Source organism: Ordospora colligata, assembly GCF_000803265.1.
Source record: "Ordospora colligata OC4 chromosome Unknown contig_03, whole genome shotgun sequence".
NCBI classification, from domain to species: domain Eukaryota; kingdom Fungi; phylum Microsporidia; family Ordosporidae; genus Ordospora; species Ordospora colligata.
In genome coordinates, this window is record NW_014575405.1 from 79,134 (window position 1) to 105,445 (window position 26,312).

The window sequence follows — 26,312 nt, forward strand, 5'->3', positions numbered from 1 at the left end:
ATTTATTATGTTATTTAATGGTCCAACTGGAACTGTAATTCTTGCATATTCCTTGAAGCATACAACAGTCCCTTTTGAAGTATATAGTCTTCATAGAAAGCAGAAGGGATGCAAGTAAGTAAGGTTGGAAATATGCAACCGATCGAAGAGTCGGAGTCTTGTGCAGATTCAAAAAGCACGTCCGCCTCAGATGTTGAGCGAGTAAAGTCGCCATCCCTCGCATGGATCCCTGCATATCTGGCAGGATCTGTTTGCACAGGATTACTTACATATGTATTTCATGTGCATATTGCACCAAAAATGCCATTCGAGAGCCATCCAGACCTTTCAGCTGTGCTTTCAAGGCTTATCTTTTGTGCTCTATTTGGAAGCATGGTGTTTTGCCTCATCAGGCTTATACTAATATGTCTTGCAATAGCAATGAAGAGATCTGATGGAAAGCGGGGATTCGTACAGATAACACTCATAAAGCACGGAATGTTCATGAGTATTGTGACAACACTTTTTGTGCTTTCTTTTGTTGTTGAAACATACAACAGGAGAGTAAGCACTACTACATTTTTAAATGCATCCAGCGATCCTGTGCCTGTGCTCAAGGAAATCGTAGATATGGGAGTGAGTGATAGCGAGCTGAAGCAGACACTTATATCTGAAGAGAAAGCAAACGGTGAGCAGAAACCTCCAAAGACACTGGCAATGTTCCTTACTGAGGACCTGGCAAAAATATTACTTGCAAGCTCAGTGTTCTTTGCAATTCTTCTTTCAAAGGCAATTCTAATGAATGGTTTGAACTATAAGATGCTATTCAAAAACTATGAGTTCAGGATCAACAAGAATGATGAAGACATAAAAATTCTAGAGCAGCTCAACAGAGCAACAGGTAAGCAGATGATTGCAAATGCTGAAGAGTGGGCAGATGAGGTGTTCAGGTTAATTTCGCCAGAAGGCAAAGCCGTCGATTTGCAGACTCTCGAGTACTTCTTTGGCACTGACGATGCAAAGGCAATATTCAATAGATTCAGCATCCATCCAGATGGAAAGCTAACAAAGGAGAGTTTTTCTTTGGTTTACCAAGGAATTATCAATGAGGAGAAGCGGATAAGCAGAGGACTAACACAGAAGGTTTCAATAGTGAAGAAGCTGAATCTTGTGCTGTCTGCAATACTTATACCCGTTGGTGTATTGGCTGTGATGGCGATCCTTGGAAATGCAGATTCATTTGCTGGATCGCTTCCTGTGCAGTTTAGCACTATCATTTCACTCAACTTCATCTTTGCACCTATTATTTCCGAGGTGTTCAAGTCGCTTGTGTTTGTTTTCCTTGTTGAAGCATTTGATATTGGCGACAAGGTATTTATAGAGGGAGTTTTGCATGAAGTGCATGACATGGGACTGCTTTATACATCGTTTGTGGTGGACAAGAAGATCACGGTCATTCCAAACTCAAAGTTCATGGATAAGACTATTGTGAACCTCAGAGAGGCTAAAACGTCCCAGAAGACATTTGACTTTACATTCATGAATTCACCCGATCTTAAGGAAAAGATAGTCAAGCTGAAGGATGAGATCGAGAGAGAAGTCAAGTCAGATTCAAATGCATATACAGGCAAGTTTAATATCTGCGAGTATGTCCTCAAGAAAAACCTGACTGTTGGGATGAAGATAAATGTTGTATTCAGGATCCAGAACCAGAATATCAAGGCATTGAGAGCAAGGGAAGATGCATTCGTAATAGCACTTTATGGAATAGTCGGAAGCATTGGACTTCTACTTGAGTAGTTCATGAGTAAAGCATGGCAAAGATAATCAATAGAACCATACACTTAATATTCATGATTAGTAGAGCAATAGAAACAACCTCAATAAAACCATACACTTAATATTCATGTTACTTGTTATTTAATTTAAAAACGTGTTGTTACTGCATCATTTTGCTTCTTCATAGCATTTACCAACTACCGCATCCACTAACTACTTTCACATGCACTTTATAATTATGATGTGTGATACTCGAGCAGTTAGAGTCTATCTGAAAACGGAAGTCCAATATCTATCTTGCTGCGTATCACTTTTCCAAGCCCTCCATGGGCATTCTCGTCTTGTTTCTCACAGTTTCCATGTGTACATGTTTCATCAGGTACAATATGTAGATGTATCCTGCCCTTATTTACCAGGTCATCCAACATATTGTTCAACTTATCTTGATTATAATCAACCTCTTTTGGCATTATGCATGATCCGTCTTTGTTGTATCCATCTATACACTTGTGACCGTTATCTTTTCGTTTGATACGAGGATTTGTTGGCTCTTTGTCTGTTTGCGTATCCTTAGGCATTTCTGTTTGCTTGTTTGCCATATTATCTGTGGTTAGTATCATTGTTGGCCTAATAATGTTGTTATTCTTATCTCCATTCGTATTTATTTCATTTGCACCAATTTGTCTTTTATCTGCATCTCTCCATCCTTCATCGTTTATATCTCGTTCGTATGTTCTTTGCTCTGGCGGACTTGCTCGTTTGCTTGGGTGCGCTATTTCTGCTTCGTTTAGATATTGAGGTAAGTACACTGTTGTAGTTGATGCAGGCTCTGATCTCGTTGCTGTAACAGTTAGTGTGCGCTCGATTGGCGAATCTGCACTCCATAGGCCTTTGTGTATGCTAGGCTCTTCATCAGGTGAACTCTTGCGTCCATGCATAGGCATTGGCTCCTTTTCATCTCGGGTGTCCTGATAGTACTGATTATGCGCAGAAACTGGACGGTGTTGTGAACCTTGCTTTATATCTGACAAATTGTTATTTTCATCTGCCTTCTTGATAAGCTGAACCAAAGATTGTATTGCTGGTGCCATAGTTGAACTTTCTGGATTCTTGAATAGAAGCGTAACAACAGATCCAGTAGACGTGTGTAGTCGAATTGTTTTTGGTCTGCTTCTATCTTCACCTGTACTTGGACTATTATCGACATATCTGTCATTCCTATTGTTTAGCTTGTGCACATTCGATGTATCAGGATCATTTGTATCATCTTCATGAATGCGATTTTCGTTACCTTTTGGTATGCTTTTTGTCTTCAATTGCTTTTCATCACTGATCTCAGGAATCAAATAATCTCCAAAGCTCAGCTGTTTATGCTCTGCCAGTCTTTTTATATCTCTTGCAGTTTTTTTATTTGCTGCTGCTTCAGACATCAATCTGCTGTACTGTAATACATTCCGTCCAATCAGCATTCCATTCTTATTATTCTCATTATTATATGCTTTCCTATTCAATCTTCCATCCTCCACTTTATCTTTCATTCTTACTTGTTCTCTATCCATATCTTGCATTAAAATACGTTCTGTGTCAAATCGATACTCTTCAGAATTCACAGGTTTGATAACCATTACGTATCCTTGATCACCAATCTGTATGCTCTCTGATTGCTTACTATCACCCGCTTGTGTATATCTTATACTGCCTATCCCTTCATCATTACCAATGTGCTTGCTTTGGTCCTCTTCATCAGGTCTATCCGTATCTGTTGCTTCGCTTCTGATTCGCATCCTTGCAATCTCCACATTGCTGACATCCTTGCCAAACACATGCACCCAGTACCTATTTCCATCCTTTCCAACACACGTGGCAATTCCTGAGTATACATAATCTCCAAGAATATTGTTCCTGTGTTCTTCAGAACCCATCCATAGCTTTGCTACCTCTGTATAGTCATCGTCCTCTTGCTTTGCAATGTTTTCACCAACATTCAGTCCAACAAACCTGAACCTCTTCAGTCTGTCAGCAAGTGTATTTCCATCCCCATTAGGTCCTTCGTGCGTCAAAATCCCTCTTGTGCACATGTGTGTTGCCTGCATCTTCGCTGCATCATGCAATGAAGGCAGCTCATGTAACTCTTCCATCTTATGTCTCATCCGGAACTTGTTGACATATCCAAGCATGTCCTTCTCAAGCACAGCCGCTACACTTCCAAAAAAAAGCCATCTCACTATCATCCTCCAGATTCCTAAACCTTCCCCGTTTATAACAAAACTAAAACATCTCAAAACACACTTAAAACAAAAACTCGCATCAAATGTACCCGATTATGAACCTTCAAGCCAACAGGTTAAAGGGAGCAAATCGGCACTTTGGAATCTTGCAATTACTCACAAGATACAGGGGCTTCTCATTCACGTCTTTTTGTACTTAACAATAAATAATAATACAATATTTATTCAGGCCCGATTCTTCATTCCAGTATATATCCATTCATAAATACTTCTAAAGAACTTCTTATCATTACTCAATGGTGTTATAGTCAGATAATACTCGTTCAGTAAAACATTAAAATACATCGAAACCTTGAAGTAACATTCCAGACTGTCTTGCCTTACAGAGCAGAGATAGCTTTTCTCAGTAGCTTCATATGCAATTCCATTTATGTTGAATATGTCAAGCAGGATCTTCTTGATTGCGTTCTGGCTGCCTATGTGCTTAACTCGTATTCCCTTAAAAAATCCCTTGAGATACGTTTGCCGGATCCTTGGATATCCTATTTCTCTGCATCTACTGCTATGGCTATTGCACAACGACTCCTGGTTTATTGGTGCCAGTAAGTGTTTGGTCTTTCCATGTCCAGAATACATTTCATTATCACTAGAAAGCGCAAATCTTACAAACTCATGTATGTCTTCCAGTTGATTACCGTTCTTCCATTCACCTTCACCCTCATCGTCTAGATTCTCTTCTGTGCCTCTAAAGCTCTCACAGGCAAGATAATACAGTGAAATCACCGGCCTTCTCGACCAATATGTTTGCTCCAGTGTTCTTACGTCCTCTTGGCATATCTTGTGGAATCTTCGCACTTCTCTCTCCATGTTTGGAAACTGGAAGCGCATCGCTCTCGATACCTTCCTGATACAAAGTTCGTTGATCTTCATCACAGGACATCTTCTTGACACATGGCTGTTTATCTTGCACTTCTTTCCATCATTCACCCACTTGCTTGAAATTATCTGATCAAGGCACAATCTAGACGAGGGCTGTGCAAGAATCATCCCACGAATCAGCTCAGATGCATCCTTAGATATCGTCTTGCAAAAGGAAAAATCCGCTTGCTTGATCTTCTCTTGTAATCCCTGTACATTCTCATCGTCAAATGGCACACATCCACACAAAAGAACATACAAGACCACGCCCAGACTCCACACATCAATCTCAGGTCCACAATATCTCTGTCCAAATAGAAGCTCAGGCGCTGCAAAGTACAGGCTCCCACAGAATGTATTCAACAGCATCTTGTTGTCGTAGAAGTTAGAAAGCCCAAAGTCAATTAGCTTGACATTATTGTCCTCATCAATTAGTACATTCTCTATCTTCAGGTCTCTGTGCACCATCGAGTTTCTGTGAATGTATTCAATGGCTGAGAGAAGCTGTCGGAAATACTTCTGTGCATCCTGTTCGCTCAATGGACCTTCGTTCAGCACAATGTCGTATAGTTGACGACCATTCACATACTCAAATATCAAGAAATAATGTGTTGGACTATATAGGAAGTTTTTTAGCTTCACAATGTGTGGATGGTTCAGAACAGATGAAATGACAACCTCTCGGAATATCCTTTGATCGCATCTTATTTCAGTCTCACTGTCGTTTCCATCAACAATCCTTCTTGGCACAATTTTTATTGCAACCTTTTCGCCGTTGCGGATGTCGCATCCAAGCACCACCTTGCTGCTACTTCCTGTACCAAGCTGCTTAACGAACCTGTAGTTTCCTATCCATCTGTTTTCGATGTAGTCGAAGTCTCCTATCATCCCCTTCATTTCCTGTTCAACAGATGGGCTGCTTGGTGCATTTGCATCAATAGAGCTGTTTATTTTGTCATCTGCTTTAATTTCATCCGAGCTGATGTAACTCCACTGCGACTCTTCTTCTCCATCCATGCCTACTGCATGCATGCACTATTTATGAATAGTTAGAGCACAATTGGATGCTTGTGCTTGGCTGTCAAATCAGAATCCACGCTTCGCTCTATCTATGTCGTTCTTTATGCTAATTAATCCAATCATGCAGCAATATACTCACTAATCAACTCAAACTAATCAACTGCACAGTTTAATCAAATGGTTTATTAACTCAAACAGTTAATCAATTAACTAGCACATTCATATTTACTCAGCAAACCTCTTGTTTAGCATACCATAACTCACAGGTACATGTATTCATACAATAAAGTGCTTGCACTATACTCAATGAGCTAGTTACATTATTCCATGCCATCCATTGTGGCTGTTTGCTCTGAATCTTTCTTCTCTTTATTCTTTGTACCTATTGCCATGCATTCATCTATAGTTATGCTTTTCACCTTATTCCTTGTTGCCTTGTCAGCAAGAAACTTGTCAAATGATGACTCCATATTCAGCTTCTCAGTCGCATGCTCTTTCTTGTCATCTTCCTCACATCCTATCTGTGAGTCAACAAACGGTGTTCTGACATGATCTATTTCCGCTTGGAATAGGTCATGACCAATCCCAATATCAGGTACCTCCATCTGAGGCTCAATAAGAAAGTTATATTCAAACCAATTGCCTCCAGGTCCACTCATATATGACTCCTCAGATGACTCTTGTTCAAATCGTTCTTTTGAATTCCACTGACTCTTTGCAGAAGTACGTGCCTTGTTGCTGTCAATAACACAATTTCTGTACTTCTGCGTCACTATATCCTTTGCACATTTGCACTTCGTATAGTCCGCATGTATCTTCTTGAACAGCTGTTGATGTGTTGGATGTGCTCCACCAACCGGTTGTTGCACTTGGAAATTAGTTCTGACTGAGCGTGCTCCATTGCATTTCGAAAACTCATCAAGGTATTTCTTGAATATTTCAATCATTCTTGATTTGCTTTGTACATGCTTAAATTCTTGAACCACATTGTTTTTTTTCATGGTAAACACTAATGCAGGCTCATCATCAACAACAATCGGTCTCATTACGTTTTCATATAACACTCCATCATTCTCATTGCTCTTGCTGCATACATCATACATATAGTCGCTTATATCATTCATTCTTTTCATACTGTGTCTCAGAAGCTCGTGCTTTACTTTCTCCATAAATTCATTAATCTTATAGTTATGATTGCTGGAATCCATGTTAGCAGCAACAACACATCTATCTACAGAATAGTTCTGTATCTCTTCTTCAATGAATTTCCGCACAACATTTCCTTTCTTCCGCCGCCTTTCAAGCCTCTTGGCTACTTCCATCATTTTTTGCTCCCGATACCCAATCTCCCAATCATGCGTAAAAACAACCTTCTTCGATTGCCTTAGAACATCTTTTAGCATCACCTCTCGTGCTTCAGTTACATAATCAACAAACATCCTCATCTTTTCATACTCACTCACAGCTTTTACACCATTAGATTGCATTGGAATCTGCACACATCGTTTCTTATTGTGAAAGTACCTCACATCTTTCTCAAACTCATGGAGAATATATGATGTCTTCTCAGTGTACCTCTCAGACTGAATCTCACATGCAATAAGCTTCATATCATGTGTCAGCTTGTCTATCTGTTGCTGTTTCTTCTGTTTTTCTACAATACTGTTCTGTACCTCTTGTTCTACGTTTCCCTCCATACTGCATTTGTCTTCTGTTTATTTATTTTTGTCCGTATACATGTATTGTATATGAATGTGTGCAAGCACTGCTGAACAATCAACTTAACAACCATTGACGATATAAGCAAAATAAACTGAAATATCATTCATAATAGACAGTTGTATGCTCAGTTCATAAAACAGCATCACAAGCAAATCATGCAATAGCAAATGATCCCCACAGTTCATGCAGTTGAGTTTCTTGAAAAAACTGGTTACGTTTAGACAAGATTCATATGCAGAGTTTGTTGATGCATTTGCAAGCAGCACCATCAATAGTGCAATAGAGATTGCAAAGAAGATGGAGAGCACAGAGCCGTTATTTTTGGTTGCATGCCGTCTTCTTGATGTGATAAGCAATCCAGGCGATCTATTGAAGAAGAATCTGTTTATTGCATCCATCAGACGCACAGGAGTAAAGACATGCACTATATGGATGCTATACAAGAAAGGTATCCTAATAAAAGAGCTGTTTAAGTATCTCGATACAAAAAGCACGAGGGATTACATATACTACCTTAGCCTGAAGGAAGTATTTCTGCATGGGCATTATATGCTGATGGAAAAGGGAAACATGCATGAATGCATAGAGTATTTGCTGGATAATCTGGATGACTGGGATTTGTATAAATATGCACTGGACAACGGTATAAAGCTTAAATCCAGGAGCAGCATAAATCACGAATATTACCTTTTGCACATGCTTGGAGAAGAAGACAGAGCAAGCAGATTGATTGAATCAAGAACATGCATTGAGGAGATATCAAGAATCGCACAGCTTGGAAGCTTAAAATCGCATCCTGACGCAGTTATTAATTGTATTATTGAACTTGAGAGTGTTGGATTTAGCAGTGAATTGTTAAGAAGAGCATACGGCGTTTACATGAATGAAAAGTCATTTTTGAGTGTGAAGATGATAGTTGCTTGTCTTGTGGCATTTAAGAAGGCTGAGATGCTTGTTCTTGCACTTTACATCTCGTTCAAGCACAGAGATGAGTTTGAGCAGAACTACGAGATTCATGTGATTTATATGTTTCTATGCAGATACTTTTGCTTTTACACATGTGTTATTGATACCATGAAGCTGTTAAATATCAAGAATGTTCAGATTGTGAGTATGTCATTTATATGGTCTGACATATTGTTCACGAGACAGATTGAAACTCAGAACATCACCAGCTATGAAGCAGTGGAGATGAATAAGAGAATATGCGAAGTTAATGAAGCGATTGAATGCAGTGTGGATGAACTTGGTAAAGGATTAAGGTATTTGATTACATCAGGAAATCTTCCGCATGCGATTGATGCAACAGAGTATAGGAGATCTCTTATAAACTGTGCAACAGTGCGTGAGATGCGTGAACGGAAGATCGCTGCTTCTGAAGCAAGTAATGCATTCTGCGGTATGCTTGGAAAGTCAGCAAGATATTTGTTTGAAAAGATGACGACAGAAAAGATTCCGACGAGTGCAAGCATGTTTTTGACTGACAAAGATGTGTATACTCCCGAGTGCTTGGAAAGCTTGTTTGAAAACGAATTGTGTAGAATTGATGACGAAGCGTTCTGTATGCTTTTCAAGTCTTGCATGGCAAGGAGTCTTGCAGATAGTAGATTAGAGAAATAAAGCTTGTGGAAGTATGAGTTGTTTAAAGAGAGTGGAGAACGATTGTTATGCAAGGAGGTTATATGAAGTTTATTTTGGCAGCCTGTTAATGCTTGAGGGTATTAGAAGGGAAATGAAAAATTTGCCCTGAAAATGGAGCAAGTGATGACAGAGGCGCCTAGATCGTCAGTGAAGAAGCAGGAGTATATGAGTAGGATGGACGAGATTAAGAAGATACAGGAGAAAGAGATGGAGCAGAGGAAGATGGTAAACATGAAGTATTCGGAGGAGACATCCAGGAAGTTGTTGAGCAGGTACTATCAGCAGGAGGCAGAGATTTTGGACAAGAAGGCAGAGATGATGAATGGGTTTTATGTGCCTAAAGATTCTGAGTTTTTTGTAGCAGTGCTAATTAGGTCTAAGTGCAAGATTGCACCAAAACCACGCAAGGTGCTAGATTTATTCCGATTGACCAAGCTAAACACTTGTGTGATAGTGAGGAATAACGAGTCAAACAAGAAGATGCTCAACATTGTGAAGGAGTATGTTGCGTATGGAACTATTGATATGGAGTTGCTAAGGAAGTTGGTTTATACCCGAGGGACTGGAAGGAATGGAAAGCTGCGTATGAAGCTGACAAATGAGGTAATTGAGGATATGTTTGATGGAAGGATACGATGTATTGAGGAGATAATCCACTGCATATACAACGGAACTGAAATGTTTAAGGAGGTGAACAACTTCTTGTATCCTTTCCACCTGAATCCGCCTGTTGGAGGATTTAGGCAAAAGAAGACCAGGAATTTTAATGAGGGAGGATGCCTTGGAAATCATCATGATCTGCTGCATAAGCTTCTTGAGAGGATGATCTAATAAAACCGAGTTGGCTTAAGTTGTTTTTGTTGTTTTAATGCTTAGCACAAGTGCTTGTTCAGAAAGGAATGTCGTTGGACGTGAATTGAGTGATATATTATTGATGAAAATAATTAACTGCCCAATTCGGGATGGGTATGAATGAGCTGAGCAGACTGAAGAAGCTGTATCAGATAGAGGAGAGCAGGTTTGCAGAAAGACTGAAAAGACACGAGGACTTTGGACACATGATGGACTCTTATCAGTTTTGCCTTGAAGGGATACTGCTGAAGAGGGAGGAGATGTTTTACAAGTACGATGTGTGTGGCACAGGAATTCTGGACTACAGCACGGATAATGTATTGGGATTCGATCATGAATTCATAAACAAGAATGCTAGCGAGGTCAGCTGGGGAGGAGAGAGTGGAGAGAAGCTGTGCAATCAGAATGAGAATTGCGAAAGCAAAGGCAAGGTATTGCATAATGATAATAGCAAGCAGATTGTAATAAAAGAGGAAAAGGGAGATGGAAGAACCAAAATAGTTGCAGAAGAAGGCGAGAGCAAGCCAAGGATGTCTAAAGATAAGCGGACGAAGGGAGTCAGAATATATGCATGTGACATTGATGGATGCAGCAAGAAGTACACATCATCGTTTGGATTGAAGTATCATATGAAGGAAGGCCATTCGGAAGAGAAGATGAACATAATCAAACCGTTTGGCTGTCCATTCAGTGGATGTGATAAGAAATACAAAAACAATAATGGCCTTAAGTATCATATAAAGCATTATCATGATGAGACGTCATGAGTTGAATTGATATGAGATGCCTTGAGTTGAATTGATATGAGATAACATGATATGAACGGATATCCATTTAATAAAGAAGTTATGGTTAGAATGTTAATGTGATATAAGATTTAAATGTAATAATGGATTGCCGAATGATTCCAATACTATTATATTTATATTTTATGTTTGCATACTTCGTATATTTTATTCGCGTATTTGCATGTTTATGCTTACGTTTTATTCTCACTTTTGCATATCTATACTATTGTATACCTTATTCATTCATTTATTTATTTACTTACTTACTTTATGTTCATGCTTTGTATACTTTGTTCATATGTTTGCATACTTATACTATTGCATGTTATTATTTTGTATACTTTATTCACTTACTCACTTATGATTTATTTGCTTATGTAAAATCCCTCAAACTCTTCTAACAATGTCTAAACATACATTTATATCAATAACAAACTACACATACAAATCTACTCTACTATGCATAACCATCACAATTAAATCCGTTATATGACAAGCTTATGATTGCAACCTTTTTAATCAAAGACTACCACTATTCTCGGGAATTCGTCATCATCATCCGTAACTACATCTAATATCACTAACATCTGTCCTGGCTCCCTCTTAACAAGTTCTCCAATCGTTTTTTCAAGATTGTCAGCATACTTCGAATCAAAGTCCCAATACACAAGCACATTTCCTGCAGTAACCATCGAGATTTTCTTCTTGAATTGAATCTCAAACGCTTCCAAGATCGTTCCCAGCTTCGCATCCTTGTACTCTAATCTACTCCACAGCGTATATGTATACTTCTTATTCTCAATCTTGTAGGTCTGCTTCTGAGGCTCCATCGGGTCCGTACTTGCAAAAAACGGTAGTGCAAGGTTCAAAAACGAATTCTTGAATTTCGTATGCTCAACTCCAAATGCTTGCTTCATCATTTCCAGAATCGCAAGTCCAGACACAACCGCAGTCGTCGTAGCTATTGCCGGAATAATCCTTCCAGCAATCCCTTTCACCGTTAGTCTGTCAACCTGCCTTATCTTGTAATTTGCTGCTCTCAGGTTTGCTGCTGCATAAACAAAGTCCACATGGAAATTAGCATCGTCATCTTTCTCAAAAGATGCTGGTATAATACTTTCAGGATCCATACACCCTTTGAATCCTGTTTCTTCTACCACCCCTGAAGAACTTCCAGGAACATCCTCAACCAAAATCTCGTTCTTCACAAGATCAACAACCATCTCTTTAGATATGCTCTTTCCAATTCCAAAGTTAAATGCAAAGATATTCGCTGCACTCTGAACAAACAGAATATGAAGTTCATTCGACACATTAAAACTGATAGTCACAGGTGGCCTCTTCGGTGGCATCCAGAACGGTTGCCCCTCCTTCGTCTTCGAATCAGGTGGAAACGCAGTAACTAAGTTCTTAATAGACGTGTGAAATAACTTCACAAACAGCATAATCCCATTCCTTATGCAATCCTTCTCATCAAACGGCATCTTTTCAACCAGATCCTCAATTGTCTCATTATTCGTATCTCTTGTTCGACCTCCAGAATCAGACTCACTCTCATCTTCGCAGTCTTTACTCCTACTTAGGTATTCCTTTATCTGATTCACCTGGTCATGGAACTTAAACTCAAACTCACTCCTTGCCCACTCAATTGTATGCTCAATCGAATGAGGAAAGTTCTTGATCGTACAGAGTGGAATCGACTTCTCCGGTGGGTCCTGACTAGATCCATAGCTCTCCGTATGGAACGGAACAATCACCTGAACATTCCCCTTCGTTCCAGATGTCCCTGCATCAACAAGAAACTTCCTATTCACCACACATCTCTCATCAACATACAATCTTGCATCAACATTATCAAGAGCAGTAGCAATCACATTCACTGACTGAAACATCCGATCACTAAACACCGCTTCAGTCTCCCTTCCAACCTTCAAGTTATAATAGACTAGATTCGGTTGTAGAGATGTTGCTCCAGATACTCCATTCATCAGATCAACTGTCTTTCTTACTTCATATCCATCAACCTTTAAAAAGTCCTCATTCAGCGTAGTTACCTCCCTCACAGCTACCTCTGCCTTCATTTTCGACACATCACACGATCTAAATAGAAACTGTCTGTTCAGATTCGATTGCTCAATAGCATCCATATCAGTCACGCTAATCCTCCCATCTCTTCCTATCCCACACATAACCATGTTCTTCAGGTGCTCACATCCAATCGCTCCCGCTCCAACCATAAAGACATTCAGCTTAAACAACTTTTCAACATTCTTTCTTCCAATGCATCGGATCATAGGCGCATATCTACATTCATCGCCATTCATGCATCGATTATCACATTGTATATCCTTGGTGTGCTCACACTCTCCATCACTCTTAGATTCATCAGGAATCACATCAATTGCATCAAAATAGAAAAATTGCTGCAATGGCGTAAATTTGCTTCCAATCGCCTTCAACACCTCCTGTGCCACAAATCCCCCAACTACTGAACACATCGGCATCAGCATTCCTCCACATTGCCTTCCAAATTGTCTAATCAACCCTTCAAATTCAAAATGGCTTCGGTACTTCTTCACAAACACTGAAAGAAACTCCTCTCCACTTGGCATCTGCTTGTGTTGTTCAATATACTCTCCTAAAACAACAAAACATTTGTGAATAACAAGGTTTCGTTCACCAACCTCATAGTTGAATCCAAGAATCCCAGGATTCTCAACTGCCACACTCAGAGGCTTGAATGATATCATTGTAGGCTTCTTCTGTTGTTCAAAGTCTCCTCCATACACTGCCTTGAACTTCTCTTCCTTAAACTCAGTTTCCTCATCAAACAGTCTTACTCCATCTACTGCCTGCAGCTTCACCTGTATAGGTGACATAACCTTCACACGGAAATATTTTCCTTCATACTCCTCACATTGCGTCACCTTAATTATGTCCATATCCTCAAGATTGTGCCTTTGCTCATCAACTACAGTCATCACTCCTTCACAACTTATGTCATTGATCATCCCACTCACTGGAATCTCCCCCGTCCTGTCAACACAGATAAACTCAGCTCCAAAGTCACAAAAAACCTGAGAAAACAATCCTTGCACTTGGCATCCAATAAACATGCATCCACTCTGTCTTGCTTTCTCATTCATTCTCGTCTGCTCCACATATCCTTCGTTACATACTACAACTACGTCATATCCTTCAAAGGTACTTGGCTCCTTAACCACCTCAACACTCACATACTCATTCATTGCTTTAAACCTCTCCAGAACACTAACATCCTTAGGCCTGCCAATATCGCTCCTTCGGAAGTAGAATCCAGTGCACAGATCTTCCTCTGCAACTGTACTCTCATCAAAAAGCGCTACTCTGCTCACCCCCGCCAGGCATATATTCTTCACTACCTCCTGCCCAAGCCCATCAAGCCCAATAACAAGAACTCTGCTCCTCATCATCTTCCTCATTGCATCCTTGCCAACAACATACAGCTGCCTTGAGTACAGAGACTCGTCTATTTCTGCATCGCCATTGTTTTTCATCCAGGGATAAACACTGTGTGTTTTAAGTCAGGCTCATTGTATCAAAACAACAAAATTTGTTTCTTATTTTATTTCTTCTACATTCTTTAGCTGCATCCTCTCCACAAGCACCATTTCAAATCCATCCTCACTAAAGAAAACTAAAGCCATCTCCTTGTTTGCTGATGCGCAGGTCCTTTGAATACCTATAATATCTTGCATACAATATCCATCATCAATCAGTACACCATAACGAGAGTGTACCTTAGAGGGACTATCCGTGTACAATAGTAAATCCACTCCATACTTCAATCCGTCCCCAACCACAAATCCTTCCTTCATGAATGCATTCCTTAGCACTTCTCTTAGCTGTGCTCGAACCCCGGGCATCACTTCATGCATAAAATTCGCTCATAAATCAAAAATTATCGCATTGTCAATTAAGGATTCACATACTGTACATCGTTCTATTCAGATCACTTATGAAATTAGAGTTATATGTATGTTTTCATTAACATAATACATTCATCTTATCATTATCACAGTACGTTAACATAAGGCGTTCATCTTATCAATCCAATACATTAAAACAATACATTCATAGTATCAGTATAATCATCAATCCAATACCATTCCTAAATATATAACAATTCACAAGGTACTCTGTTCCTATATCCCAAAACGTTTCTACAACACTTCAAAATCAATTGAAGAGCCCTTTTTAACCCAATCATACACTCCGTCATTCCTCATTCCCCTCTGTCTCAACGCATCACCCAGCAAAGCTCTCAAGTATGCATAATTCGGCATATCTTCATAACCAAGATTGCGCACATAGAAGCAGAACGAATGAATCTCCTTGGGTAAGCCCATACACAGCTCATACAAAGAAATACTCTCCTTGCTCTCGCGTATTTTGTCATACTTCTCTTGCTTTGTCTTTGCTTTCAGTCCTTGCCAAGGGAGTCTTCCCTTCAAAAAATACACCATACAGAATCCAACACTTTCAAGATCGTCCCTTCTGCTCTGTTCATATCCTTGATGCGTGCGCAGAGACGCATACCTTGCTGTTCCTGTCAAGGACTTATCCGTTTGTATCTCCCTATGCTTGAATGTTGCTGGATTTCTAAACTCCTTTGCAAGTCCATAATCAATCAAATACAGTCTTTCTCCTTGTATGTCAAACACAAAGTTATCCGGTTTAATGTCTCTGTGTACATAGTTTCTGTGGTGCAAATACTCTATGCTATCAACCATCTTTTCTCCCAGCATCAGCACTGTTTTCATCGAAAATTGCCTGTTTGTACTTGCAAACAGTTGCTCCAAAGACTTCCCAAGCAATTCCATCACCAGCCCATTCACATAAACATTCTCATATAAAATCTTCCCATACTCATAGACCTTGGGTGTGCAATGACTTCCAAGCACCTTATACACTCCATACTCATGCTTAAGCTGTCCGTACTGGGATTTCTTCTCAAGCTTTACCGCCACTTTCTGATTCGTTGCCATGTTCTCGCCAAGATATATCTCTCCGAATGCTCCAGATGCAATCTTCTCTAGTAGCCTTATATTCCGTATCTCTGTTGTCATTACCTAGCCTGATGGGATAACAAAAAGATTTATTTCGCATCATGCTACAGTTTACATGCATAATCTTAAGTATACACGCATGTAATAAACACAACGTAATATACCACACGTATTTGAATATCAACATATTTGTTCTAGTTATAACTCATATGCTAATTATTCATACAATTTGTATTCATGCATTTATAACTTATGCATATTTATCTTTTTTCTCTTCATGTGTATGCACAAAATCGATCTTGTGGATGCCCTGACAAACACAAATGCTACGAGAGCTTCAGAAACAGAAAATAAAAAGCTTTCTATTGCTGCCATCCAATCCTTGGAAGGTTTTAGTCATTGATGAACACACGCAGCAAATTCTTTCTCCTCTCATGAGGGTCAATGAGCTGAGGGAGTGTGGAATAACAGTACATTTCCTTACATCACAGAAGAGGCATCCTATCAGCAATACACCTGCAGTGTACTTTGTATCAAGCACAAATGGGATCGCAGAAGACGTGCTTGCAGAACTTTACTCTGAGTTCTACCTGAACTTTTCTTCAAATATAGGAAGGAAGGAGATTGAACAACTGGGATTTGTACTATCTGAAAGGGGATATGGATTGAGAATAAAGTCCGTATATGACCAATTTGTGGACTTTATTGCACTACAGGATGATATGTTTACACTTGGAATGTGTAACAGCTTTGTAGATATGGCAGATCCAGAGACATTGAGGAAGACTGTGACGTGCCTAATGAGTGTTTTTGTGACACTGGGCGAGATTCCGTTTGTTTTGTGCAAGGACGATGATGTTTCAATGCAGATAGGTAAGATGCTTGAATCGAAGATACGCAACACGAAAGTGATTAAGAAGACTACTAAGAGACCATTGTTAATACTTGTCAATAGAAATTATGATGTGATTACACCTGTGCAGCATGTGTGGAGTTACAATGCATTGATGTGCGATCTTCTGGAGCTTGGCGCCAATAAGGTTTCAATGAATGACAAAAAAACATTTGATTTGGATCCACAGGACAGCCTATGGAGAAAATGTAGCAATGAATATTTTCCAGTGGTTGTGGAGTGTGTTGAGAAGGAGCTGCTTGAGTACAAAAAGGAAATGGCACTGAGGAGTGTGGATGAAAAGACAGACAAAAAGACAATACAAGAAGTTCTTGAGAAGGCGCCAGAACTTGCAAAGAGAAACGAGTCTGTAAATGCACATATTTCAATATGCTCTGAAATGGTGGAGATAATAAAGGAACGATCAATTGATGACTTTTACAAGGTTGAGAAAGGTGGATACACTACGCAGGAGTTGCTGGAGGTTTGTGAAAAGGGCAGCGATCTTGACATATTAAGACTTGCAATCGTTATGCTTGGTACAAAAGACGCAGATCTTGTTGATCCACTGCTTCAGAAAAGAAAGATAAAGTCGAATGTGATTGATTTCTTCAGAAAACAAAAGAGAAGCACCACAGACAAAGCAGGAACACTGTATTCACAGGTTGTCACAAACCTTATGGGAAATGTCAAAAAACTACTCCCTGTGAAAGAGCAGACACCTGTGTCATCTCTTGCAGAGATGATTTATGGATCGATCAAATCTCAGGACTATTCAAGCATGAAGGTATTCGACCCTTTGGGATCAAACACAATATATCCAGGAGAGGTTTCAAAGGTGGTGGTTTTTTGTGTAGGGGGAGGCACATACACCGAGCTTAAGACATTGAAACTTGCCGAGGAGAGACTGGGCGTGCCTGTGATATATGGATGCACCGAGGTCCTGAATGCAAGTGTATTCCTTAAACAGATTGAGAGATTGCTTGAGCAAGATTAAACTGTTGTTTTATTGTATTTTTGTGCATTTACTCAACTTCTGCTCAGCCTCTATCATTGAGCTGCTGCTGTCCATAATCTTAATGTATTGTGAGATCAATGAGCTCCTTCCTCGGAACCTGATTTTGCTAAATGCTTTCTGTACAAGATACTTCATCCATAGAACATTGCTTTCTGGTATAAATGCTTTCCAATCACTATGGCTTAGTAAACGCATCTGTTTATATACTCCAAACTGTATATCAGTTTGTTCATCACCTTCAAAGAGCCATTCTTTTGCATTAAGGTCTTCATAGATCACTTTTCCATTGCTTTTGATTCTACTGAGTGAAAAATCTATCAAGTTTACTTTTTCACTGTTGATGAGTATGTTTCCCCAGTGTAAGTCTCTGTGCTCAAACTCATACTTCGTTTCAAGATTCGCAAGTACCTTTGCTACATTCTTTAGAAATCTGTTTATTTCAGCACAGTTTGTAAACTTTGTATCTTCAAGACTTACTCCTCCGTCCGCCATAACTAACACTCCATACTCCTGTTCATCATTGTATTTACATGGCCTTTCGTTCTCTTCCTCTCCATATTCATCCCATGCACGCAGGTACTCTTCCGAGTATCGCCCATTCAACAGAAACACATCCACAAGCTTGCACACACCTTCCTCCTTGCAGATTGTTTGAAATATACTCGACTCTTTGAGAAATGACTTTATGCATGTTTCTTCTGATGAATTTCCTAACGGAATAATCTTGTAAACCAATGTGCCATGTGCAAACACTTCGCTGAATGTTGCTTCTCCAATCTTTCGTACATCCTTTGGCATCTGATCAAACCGAATTCTTTTCAGATGCTGTATATCTGCATATATGTCTTCTGAGTGCATTTGAGAATGTGATGTTTCGTCTACTTCGCCACGTGCTTTACGGAATGTTATATTGTCTATCTGCTGTGCTTCTATACCAACCACATCTTCCTCATTAAACACGTTAATAAAGCTTAAGAATCCAAGCTCCTTGTAATCCATTTCATCAGAAAGCGACTCTTCATGAATAAGTTGGCGTGTAGCTATACAATCGTTTGTTTTTTCTTCATTCAATGTGTTTATATTCTTTTCTTGATTATCATCATATTTGTTATTTGCATTACTGTATTTATTACTTGTGTATTCTGCATTACCTGTATACTTTTTATTAGTACATTTATTACTTGAATTACTAGATGTACTATTTGTATATTCTGTATTATTGTATTTATTACTTGTATATTCTACATCACTACATTTATTACTTGTATGTTTTGGCTTCAATTCAGAATTACTTTCAATGTAGTCAATGCAATTATCAACTTTATCAGCGCTTGCTTTAGAACATACTGTGGATGAATTGAAAATAGCATTTCTGGCTTCAGGTCCAATGCTGATAAGCGTATTGGAGCACGATTCTTCATCTGATGCAATCAATGTAAAATCACATGCCGATCTTTCATCAGAACATAGGTTATCGTTCTGCATTGATATACCAGGATCTACAGAGATCATCGAACTGCTTGTATTCGCCAGTTTTGTCTTGATTGTATCAAATGCTCTTCTCATGTCTTCATATGTGCTGTTGTGTGCAGACCACTGATTGCTTCCAAATCTTCTCATGTATACACATAGGGTATGTGCATTTCACAAGTAGCCTGTTGCATGCACAAAGTGCTTTGTCAAAGCATAGCTGCACACCCTGTGATGCATGAACGAGATGTGATTGCAAAAATAGAAAAAATATTTGAGATTGAGGATCCAAGTGTGGTTGCTGGAAGTACAAAAGATGCCATTAGCGAGATACTCGAAGGAGCGGTATTCCCAATATCTCATCCATTCTATACCGACTTCATCCTGTTTAGTCTTGACGTGCTTTACCCAGATGTTGAGGATGCATTGAGACTTTTGAAAAACTCTGGATTTACTAAGGAGCAGTTTGAGGCATCTGGACTGCGTAAGGCTATTGAACGTGCTGCACAGGTAAATGGGGCATGCGTGGAAGAGGTGTTGAAGATGTACGATGACTCCATGCCTAAGAGGCGAAAGAAGGTATCATGGGATGCAAACCTGATTACAATTAAAGAGATTGAACGGACTGTCATGGAGTCTGATGTGCAAGATGTAGTAGAAACACTGCGTAGAGATCCAAGATCATCTAAAAGAAATGCAAATGTACATGGCAGCCCGAAACACACAAATATACAGGAAAGACAAGAGCTGAAATGGATAAAGCCAATCAAAATTGATACTGAAAAGATATTACAGAAGTCATCAGGAATGATTGAGGAGGAAATAAGAGAATCAAGTACAATAATGATGCAGAATACAGAAGAGCATAGGAAATTCACACCTGTGAATTGCACCACATCCACCTATTCAATTACTGAAGAAAACGAAACAAAAATAATTCCAGTCATTACATTTGCAAAAGGAAAGGCATTCTTTGATTTCAAGAAGATAGTTGAGGAAAGACATATAAACAAGGATGTAATCAATCAAATTCTAGATGATGCAGATGTCATTTCTGCAATTATCCTGGCAAAGACATGATTTTGTAAGGATGCAGCATAGAAGCATCTAGTAAATGAACACCGTTGGATTGGTATCATGATAGATGCATGAATATTGCTAAAGATTTAATATCACATGTGTTTTTTACGTTTATGTGGCGCATGTAAATGAACTATCTGTAGTAGTAGTGAAGGAAAGCCAAGATGAACGACATGCAAAGTAGTAGAATAAACATGAATCTGCGAAACAGCTTTCCTGACTCGCCAACTTTATCGAGTACATTATTTCCTTTTGAAACGCAGTTACCAGCCCTTGATGCAATGTCCACAATACCATCTATTCTTTCATCCTGTAGAGTTAGATGCTCAAATATTGTGTCTTGCAGGGCTTCAACCTCGAGAAGCCTTTGCCTTGTGAGCCTGTATCCCTCGACATTATACTTTTCAACCAATCTTTTGTTTTCTTCTTCCATTATCTGCACCTGGTCGATTTTTTTGAATGTCTGTGGTCTTTCTGGATTAAGATCCACAGGGACACTCATCTTTTTGTCCTTGAGCTTTGATATCCTGCTTTCAAGTGTTTTCAACTTCATGCGGATGATCTTCTTTATGCCTTCAAAGTGAAGGATAAGGTCATCTGAGCCCTGTAGAGAGATTGAATCGATTGTGTGTTGTGATTCAGATGACAGTGACGAAAATTGTTCTTCCACTGCAAGCAGCTCTTTGTATGATAGGGACTTTGTAAGTCTTTTGTTGATAAGTTCTATTTTTGTGATGATTGCATCGTAGAATGTTTTTTCTGACGATTGAAGAGGAACCTGAGCGCCTGTGTCTATGTGTTTTATATATTCATCTGTCCTATCCATGGGGATTCTGATTCATGCGAATAAAAGTAACTATGAGCCCATGCGAATGAGCAGATGTGATGTAGCTTTGAGGATCTTTGAAGCGACTGGGAATTCATTTGTTGTTGGAAGTATAAGTGTGCTTTTAAGCAACGCTCTAAGAAGAGAAGGATGTAAGTGAGAAGTAGTTAATTTGAGCAAACCGAAGATTAGTGATTGAGCAACCAGTCAGGAATGGAGGAGAGATGGCAAAGCAGTCGATGGTGTATTCGCTGATTGGTTGTGGATTGAATATGTTGGGTATTTCAGGATATGCTAAGCAGTTATTTGCACCTTTTGCTTCATCTTTTGTGTGTGGACTGAGGAATGGGAGAAGGTTTGGAGTAAAGAATGCAATGAGCGGACTGTTAGGTTCATTTGGATATGAAATGATTAATAAAGCAAGAGGGTATTAATGCTAGGCTTTACGATGCAAATGATTGTGAGAGAGATTATGCCGAGAAAATTGAATAAAGTGAAAAAATAGCCCCAAATGGATGGAGAAGAAGTGCAACTCATGGAGATGGCAGATCGTGTATGGAGTAGAGCCGATGAGGATATGATGAGTGTGCTGCGGCAATATGTGTTTGAGCACAGGTTTGATATGAGACATGTGATGAAGTTTTACGACGTATTTACTAGAGGTCGAAGATGCAAGGGGGGTGTATATGAGGTATTTGAAAGCTATTTTGTACAGGAAAGGATGTATGATGAGGTGCTTGAGTTGTACAAAAGATGGATGAGTGCAATGAAGATGGAGTATGAATTTGAAGAGAATATGCGCTTTTTCAGGTGTTTTGAGAGGATGTATGATGAGGGAGATTCTATAATGCGTGAGAAGATGAATGAGAGTGCTGCAGTGATTTTACTTGATCTTTGTAGACTGCTGTGCAGTAATGCAGCAGAGTATGAATGTTATGTAGTGAGTAAGAGGATAAATGAGATATTTGTGCAGATGGGGATGACGGTATGGGAGATGACGGAATATTTTAATGTTCTTAGTGAGATTTTTATTGAGTCTAATATGCTTTTTTCGTATTTGAATGTGGTAGGCATGCTTGTATCTCAGGATGCAAATGCAATGAGCATGCAGAGCAGTCTTGATGACTTTAAAGTGATATGCAGATATGCAGAGATGAAGAATGAGGGAGAAAGGCACAAGAAGCACCTGGGAAAGATGAAATGTGTTGATGTACTTGAGGTGCTTGAGAATGTTGAGAAACGATGTGCAGGGATTAAGTGTGGAAATGACACGCTTGTGAGGAGAAGATTTAAGTTTGGAATGTGGAGCAGATATGAAAGGTGTGTGCAGGAAGCAGTACTTATTGATGAGAACATGGATCTTATTGCGTTTATGAAGAAGAATGATTTTAGCTTTGAGATAAATGATGGGAAAGTTAAGGCAGGCGGGTATGAGTATAAGAGTGTTGAGAGGAAGGTTCTTGAGATCTGTGAAGAGTACCGTGAGAAGGTTGAGATTACGAAGCTTACTAAAGGAGAGAAGAGAGCACCAAGACGAGTAGAACTTGAGAATATGCATGGAAGTCAAAGCACGAATGATCAAAAGAGGGAAGTAAAGTTTAGAGACCGATTTTCAGGGCTGTATAAGAAGATGAAGATATGTTTGAGATACTATGTGGACAAGTCAGAGGGGATAGATGATGTATGGTATGAAGAGAGAAACATGGCGATGCGACGAATATTTGAAGAGAATGAGGATGAGCAGCGACGAACCAGGAAGCAGCTAAAGAAGCATCTGGAGTGTATAGAAAGACTGAGTGCGATGCTTTCGAGTAGGATTGAGGAAGATAAGCGAAGTGAGGAGGCACAGAATAGAAGGAATCAAGAGGTGAATGCAGGGGTGAAAGCACGAGCCAGCAGTTGGAGAAGTGAACCTGATGAGAAGCCCAGGGCATATGTGCCACCGAGTGTTGACTCGTACAGCATGAATAAGAAGCAGGAAAACAACGAGGGAAAATCAATAAGTGAGTTAAGGCAGTCAAGAATGCAAAGAGATCCAGAAGCAGTGAATCGGAGTGAGAATCTGTTTGGAAGGAGTAGAAGTGCACGTGGAGGAGACTGGATGACTGAGCCTCAAAAGAATGAGAATGCAAATGGTAGAAACGATACTAACTAAGGAGTATGACATGTGCAAGGATATTGAGTGAGTGGGAGTAATAAAAGTGTTATTCAAGTATTTTTTAAGATTGTCAAGTGTTTTATAAGATTGGCCGGTTTTTGTTGATTAAGTACTTAGTGTGTGATGCCCATGGCGGTTAGTGTTCCATTGAGACTATTGTATGAGTCTCAAGGACTTGCAGTGAGTATAGAGACGGACAGCGGATGTATGTACCAAGGAGTGCTAAAGGAGATAGATGACTATATGAATGTGGAGCTTGTTGATGTGTCAGTATATTCGAAGGATGGTCTGCAGAGAAAGAAGGAAGTTTTTATCAGAGGATCTGCAATTGTACTGTTTGTATTACCACCAGCATTGAAGTTTGCGCCTTTCTTGAATAAAGTGAAGTAAATGTGATGAACTTATTATTGAAAAAATGAAGTGAATAATTTGTAATAGATTCATTATTGAATAGAGCAAAGTCGTCATTTCATGTCAAATAGGTTTATTATTGAATAGGGTAAAGAAGAAGGTTTGGAGGACTTATTATTAAGTAAAGTGAAGAAGAAGTCGTCGTCTCAAATGAACTTATCCTTGAATAGACTGAAGAATCATTGATAAACTTATTATTGAATAGAGTAAAAACCTTAATTCCTCTAATAAGCCTATTATTGAATAGAGTGAAGAAGATTTGATTGATTTATTAGATGTAATGCTTTCCATTGATCGAGTGATGCAATTGGTAAGGCTTCATGACACCTTTTTCAGTGAATACAAAGAGTAAAGTTGCCACCACAAGAAGAATAATAACCATTATGATTATTGAAAGGAATCTTCGCTTGTTGATAATGGGTATTTCCTTTGGGGTGAACTGAAAGTTGACGGGCAGCTCTTCAGCAACGCCGCTTTGGTAGAAGATTCTACTGCGGAAGCTATTGTTGCTCAGAAACTTTTCATGATCACCCACATACTCTGCACGCAGCGGAGTGTCTGAATCGTACTTGAGCAGAAAGAAACTGATTTCGTTGATATGCTCGTTATTAATAGGATCCTGGAAGTTTTTGATCCTGATCTGCCTTCCCTCAGTAGATATGACCATTTCAAAGACATACTTGCAGAGCTGCCTGGCATCGTAGCAATAGTATGGTGCTTTTGCATCGCTTGCCGTGCTCTTGCATTGTACTCTTGCAAGGTAATAATCATGCTTTCTTGAGTGTGCATCCTTCATCATGTCTGAAAACGGCCTCTGTGTGAACGGATCAACCCCATTTGCATCAAGAAGATAACGTGGACCATGCTCCTTCTCTAGAATGTGCAGCATTTGGTTTGTGTCTCAGCAGCAATAAATTTATTCTCCCAAACATGGTTTCAGGTGCATGTGCTTTGAAACAGTGTGAAGTATGCCTTCGCATTAACAATAATACATGAAATATCTTAGAAACACAATAAGAGCATCACTTTAATTAACCAAAAACTCCTCAACATCTCCAACAGTTGCATCTTGATACTGTTGATACTCAGAAAGCAAATCATTCATATTAGACTCAGCCTCTGAAAACTCCATCTCATCCATACCCTCTCCAGTATACCAATGTAAAAATGCCTTTCTTCTGAACATCACCGTAAATTGGTCTGAGATCCTCTTAAATAGTTCCTGAATTGATGTGGTGTTTCCAACAAACGTTGCCGACATCTCAAGCCCAGTAGGTGCAATGTCACACACTGCAGTCTTCACATTGCTTGGGATCCACTCAACAAACAATGAGCTATTCTTCGACTGTACCATTGACATTTGCTCATCAACATCCTTCATTGAAATCTTACCACGGAATACTGCTGCAACCGTTAGATATCTTCCCTTCCTGGGATCGCATGCAGTCATCATGTTTTTTGAATCAAACATTTGCTGTGTAAGCTCAGACACAGAGTACGTCCTGAATTTCTGTGTTCCTATTGCAATCAGCGGTGCAAATCCCACCACAAAGAAGTGAAGTCGAGGAAACGGGATCATATTCACAGCCAGCTTCCTCAGATCTGCATTCAGCTGCCCAGGAAACCTGAGACATGTGGTCACTCCGCTCATTACCAGAGACACAAGATGATTCAGATCTCCGTATCCAGGATTACTCAGCTTTAGTGTCCTAAAGCATATGTCATACAATGCCTCATTATCAATACAGAATGTCTCGTCTGCATTCTCAACAAGCTGGTGTATAGAAAGAGTTGCATTGTAAGGCTCAACTACTGTATCACTTACCTTCGGTGATGGAACCACTGAAAATGTGCATATCATCCTGTCCGGAAAGTCTTCTCTGATCTTCGACAGTAGTAGAGTTCCCATTCCTGCTCCAGTTCCTCCTCCAAGTGAATGGGTTATCTGGAATCCTTGTAAGCAATCACTCGATTCTGCCTCCTTCCTTACCACATCCATCACCGAGTCTATCAGCTCTGCTCCTTCAGTGTAGTGTCCCTTTGCCCAGTTATTTCCTGCACCGCTTTGTCCAAATACAAAGTTATCTGGCCTAAATAGATCTCCAAACGGTCCCTGTCTTACTGCATCCATTGTCCCTGGCTCAAGATCAATTAGAACCGCACGTGGGACATATTTCTTCGATGACGCCTCGTTGTAGTACACATTAATCCTTTCCAGCTGATTGTCAGATTCACCAACATACCTACCTGTCTGGTCTATTCCGTGCTCTCCGCTGATTGTTTCCCAGAACTTGCATCCAACCTGATTTCCACACTGCCCTGTCTGTAAGTGGATGATTTCTCTCATTTGAAGGGCAAAATTTTCGGCTTGAATATAACACGTCTTTACTAACCAGGTTGCAGGCATTTCTACCCCCACACTCATCGTGTATCTGACTTAGCATATCACAATACCTTGTTTCTAAACATTATCGTTCTTCAG

At 39.6% G+C, this 26,312-nt stretch overlaps 19 protein-coding genes across 19 annotated transcripts; 9 read left to right on the forward strand and 10 right to left on the reverse strand.

The window, feature by feature from the left end:
* Nucleotides 1-108: 108 nt before the first annotated feature.
* M896_030750 (uncharacterized protein) lies at nt 109-1,779 on the forward strand (the record flags this gene model as incomplete). Its single annotated transcript, XM_014708644.1, has 1 exon — nt 109-1,779. The coding sequence occupies one exon, from the start codon at nt 109-111 to the stop codon at nt 1,777-1,779; it is 1,671 nt and encodes a 556-aa protein (XP_014564130.1).
* A 239-nt stretch (nt 1,780-2,018) lies between these two features.
* Nucleotides 2,019-3,989, reverse strand: M896_030760 (SCP/PR1 domain-containing protein; the record flags this gene model as incomplete). Its single annotated transcript, XM_014708645.1, has 1 exon — nt 2,019-3,989. The coding sequence occupies one exon, from the start codon at nt 3,987-3,989 to the stop codon at nt 2,019-2,021; it is 1,971 nt and encodes a 656-aa protein (XP_014564131.1).
* Nucleotides 3,990-4,211: 222 nt separating this feature from the next.
* Nucleotides 4,212-5,921, reverse strand: M896_030770 (serine/threonine protein kinase; the record flags this gene model as incomplete). The annotated part of the gene is made up of 1 exon (XM_014708646.1): nt 4,212-5,921. One exon carries the CDS (start codon nt 5,919-5,921, stop codon nt 4,212-4,214), a length of 1,710 nt encoding a protein of 569 aa, XP_014564132.1.
* A 323-nt stretch (nt 5,922-6,244) lies between these two features.
* Nucleotides 6,245-7,621, reverse strand: M896_030780 (uncharacterized protein; the record flags this gene model as incomplete). Its single annotated transcript, XM_014708647.1, has 1 exon — nt 6,245-7,621. The coding sequence occupies one exon, from the start codon at nt 7,619-7,621 to the stop codon at nt 6,245-6,247; it is 1,377 nt and encodes a 458-aa protein (XP_014564133.1).
* A 208-nt stretch (nt 7,622-7,829) lies between these two features.
* M896_030790 (uncharacterized protein) lies at nt 7,830-9,266 on the forward strand (the record flags this gene model as incomplete). The annotated part of the gene is made up of 1 exon (XM_014708648.1): nt 7,830-9,266. The coding sequence occupies one exon, from the start codon at nt 7,830-7,832 to the stop codon at nt 9,264-9,266; it is 1,437 nt and encodes a 478-aa protein (XP_014564134.1).
* A 132-nt stretch (nt 9,267-9,398) lies between these two features.
* On the forward strand, nt 9,399-10,118 carry M896_030800 (ribosomal protein L7; the record flags this gene model as incomplete). Its single annotated transcript, XM_014708649.1, has 1 exon — nt 9,399-10,118. The coding sequence occupies one exon, from the start codon at nt 9,399-9,401 to the stop codon at nt 10,116-10,118; it is 720 nt and encodes a 239-aa protein (XP_014564135.1).
* A 131-nt stretch (nt 10,119-10,249) lies between these two features.
* On the forward strand, nt 10,250-10,906 carry M896_030810 (putative G2/M transition transcriptional factor; the record flags this gene model as incomplete). The annotated part of the gene is made up of 1 exon (XM_014708650.1): nt 10,250-10,906. One exon carries the CDS (start codon nt 10,250-10,252, stop codon nt 10,904-10,906), a length of 657 nt encoding a protein of 218 aa, XP_014564136.1.
* A 536-nt stretch (nt 10,907-11,442) lies between these two features.
* Nucleotides 11,443-14,463, reverse strand: M896_030820 (ubiquitin-activating enzyme E1; the record flags this gene model as incomplete). The annotated part of the gene is made up of 1 exon (XM_014708651.1): nt 11,443-14,463. One exon carries the CDS (start codon nt 14,461-14,463, stop codon nt 11,443-11,445), a length of 3,021 nt encoding a protein of 1,006 aa, XP_014564137.1.
* A 63-nt stretch (nt 14,464-14,526) lies between these two features.
* Nucleotides 14,527-14,832, reverse strand: M896_030830 (putative tRNA-intron endonuclease; the record flags this gene model as incomplete). The annotated part of the gene is made up of 1 exon (XM_014708652.1): nt 14,527-14,832. The coding sequence occupies one exon, from the start codon at nt 14,830-14,832 to the stop codon at nt 14,527-14,529; it is 306 nt and encodes a 101-aa protein (XP_014564138.1).
* Nucleotides 14,833-15,129: 297 nt separating this feature from the next.
* Nucleotides 15,130-16,035, reverse strand: M896_030840 (protein kinase; the record flags this gene model as incomplete). The annotated part of the gene is made up of 1 exon (XM_014708653.1): nt 15,130-16,035. The coding sequence occupies one exon, from the start codon at nt 16,033-16,035 to the stop codon at nt 15,130-15,132; it is 906 nt and encodes a 301-aa protein (XP_014564139.1).
* Nucleotides 16,036-16,298: 263 nt separating this feature from the next.
* On the forward strand, nt 16,299-17,864 carry M896_030850 (Sec1-like intracellular trafficking protein; the record flags this gene model as incomplete). The annotated part of the gene is made up of 1 exon (XM_014708654.1): nt 16,299-17,864. One exon carries the CDS (start codon nt 16,299-16,301, stop codon nt 17,862-17,864), a length of 1,566 nt encoding a protein of 521 aa, XP_014564140.1.
* A 9-nt stretch (nt 17,865-17,873) lies between these two features.
* On the reverse strand, nt 17,874-19,505 carry M896_030860 (haspin serine/threonine kinase; the record flags this gene model as incomplete). Its single annotated transcript, XM_014708655.1, has 1 exon — nt 17,874-19,505. The coding sequence occupies one exon, from the start codon at nt 19,503-19,505 to the stop codon at nt 17,874-17,876; it is 1,632 nt and encodes a 543-aa protein (XP_014564141.1).
* Nucleotides 19,506-19,589: 84 nt separating this feature from the next.
* Nucleotides 19,590-20,435, forward strand: M896_030870 (uncharacterized protein; the record flags this gene model as incomplete). The annotated part of the gene is made up of 1 exon (XM_014708656.1): nt 19,590-20,435. One exon carries the CDS (start codon nt 19,590-19,592, stop codon nt 20,433-20,435), a length of 846 nt encoding a protein of 281 aa, XP_014564142.1.
* Nucleotides 20,436-20,568: 133 nt separating this feature from the next.
* Nucleotides 20,569-21,261, reverse strand: M896_030880 (uncharacterized protein; the record flags this gene model as incomplete). Its single annotated transcript, XM_014708657.1, has 1 exon — nt 20,569-21,261. One exon carries the CDS (start codon nt 21,259-21,261, stop codon nt 20,569-20,571), a length of 693 nt encoding a protein of 230 aa, XP_014564143.1.
* Nucleotides 21,262-21,307: 46 nt separating this feature from the next.
* Nucleotides 21,308-21,695, forward strand: M896_030890 (uncharacterized protein; the record flags this gene model as incomplete). The annotated part of the gene is made up of 2 exons (XM_014708658.1): nt 21,308-21,413; nt 21,454-21,695. 2 exons carry the CDS (start codon nt 21,308-21,310, stop codon nt 21,693-21,695), a joined length of 348 nt encoding a protein of 115 aa, XP_014564144.1.
* Nucleotides 21,696-21,772: 77 nt separating this feature from the next.
* Nucleotides 21,773-23,416, forward strand: M896_030900 (uncharacterized protein; the record flags this gene model as incomplete). Its single annotated transcript, XM_014708659.1, has 1 exon — nt 21,773-23,416. One exon carries the CDS (start codon nt 21,773-21,775, stop codon nt 23,414-23,416), a length of 1,644 nt encoding a protein of 547 aa, XP_014564145.1.
* A 132-nt stretch (nt 23,417-23,548) lies between these two features.
* Nucleotides 23,549-23,809, forward strand: M896_030910 (small nuclear ribonucleoprotein; the record flags this gene model as incomplete). The annotated part of the gene is made up of 1 exon (XM_014708660.1): nt 23,549-23,809. One exon carries the CDS (start codon nt 23,549-23,551, stop codon nt 23,807-23,809), a length of 261 nt encoding a protein of 86 aa, XP_014564146.1.
* A 292-nt stretch (nt 23,810-24,101) lies between these two features.
* M896_030920 (uncharacterized protein) lies at nt 24,102-24,719 on the reverse strand (the record flags this gene model as incomplete). Its single annotated transcript, XM_014708661.1, has 1 exon — nt 24,102-24,719. The coding sequence occupies one exon, from the start codon at nt 24,717-24,719 to the stop codon at nt 24,102-24,104; it is 618 nt and encodes a 205-aa protein (XP_014564147.1).
* A 138-nt stretch (nt 24,720-24,857) lies between these two features.
* Nucleotides 24,858-26,177, reverse strand: M896_030930 (beta-tubulin; the record flags this gene model as incomplete). The annotated part of the gene is made up of 1 exon (XM_014708662.1): nt 24,858-26,177. One exon carries the CDS (start codon nt 26,175-26,177, stop codon nt 24,858-24,860), a length of 1,320 nt encoding a protein of 439 aa, XP_014564148.1.
* Nucleotides 26,178-26,312: the final 135 nt, after the last annotated feature.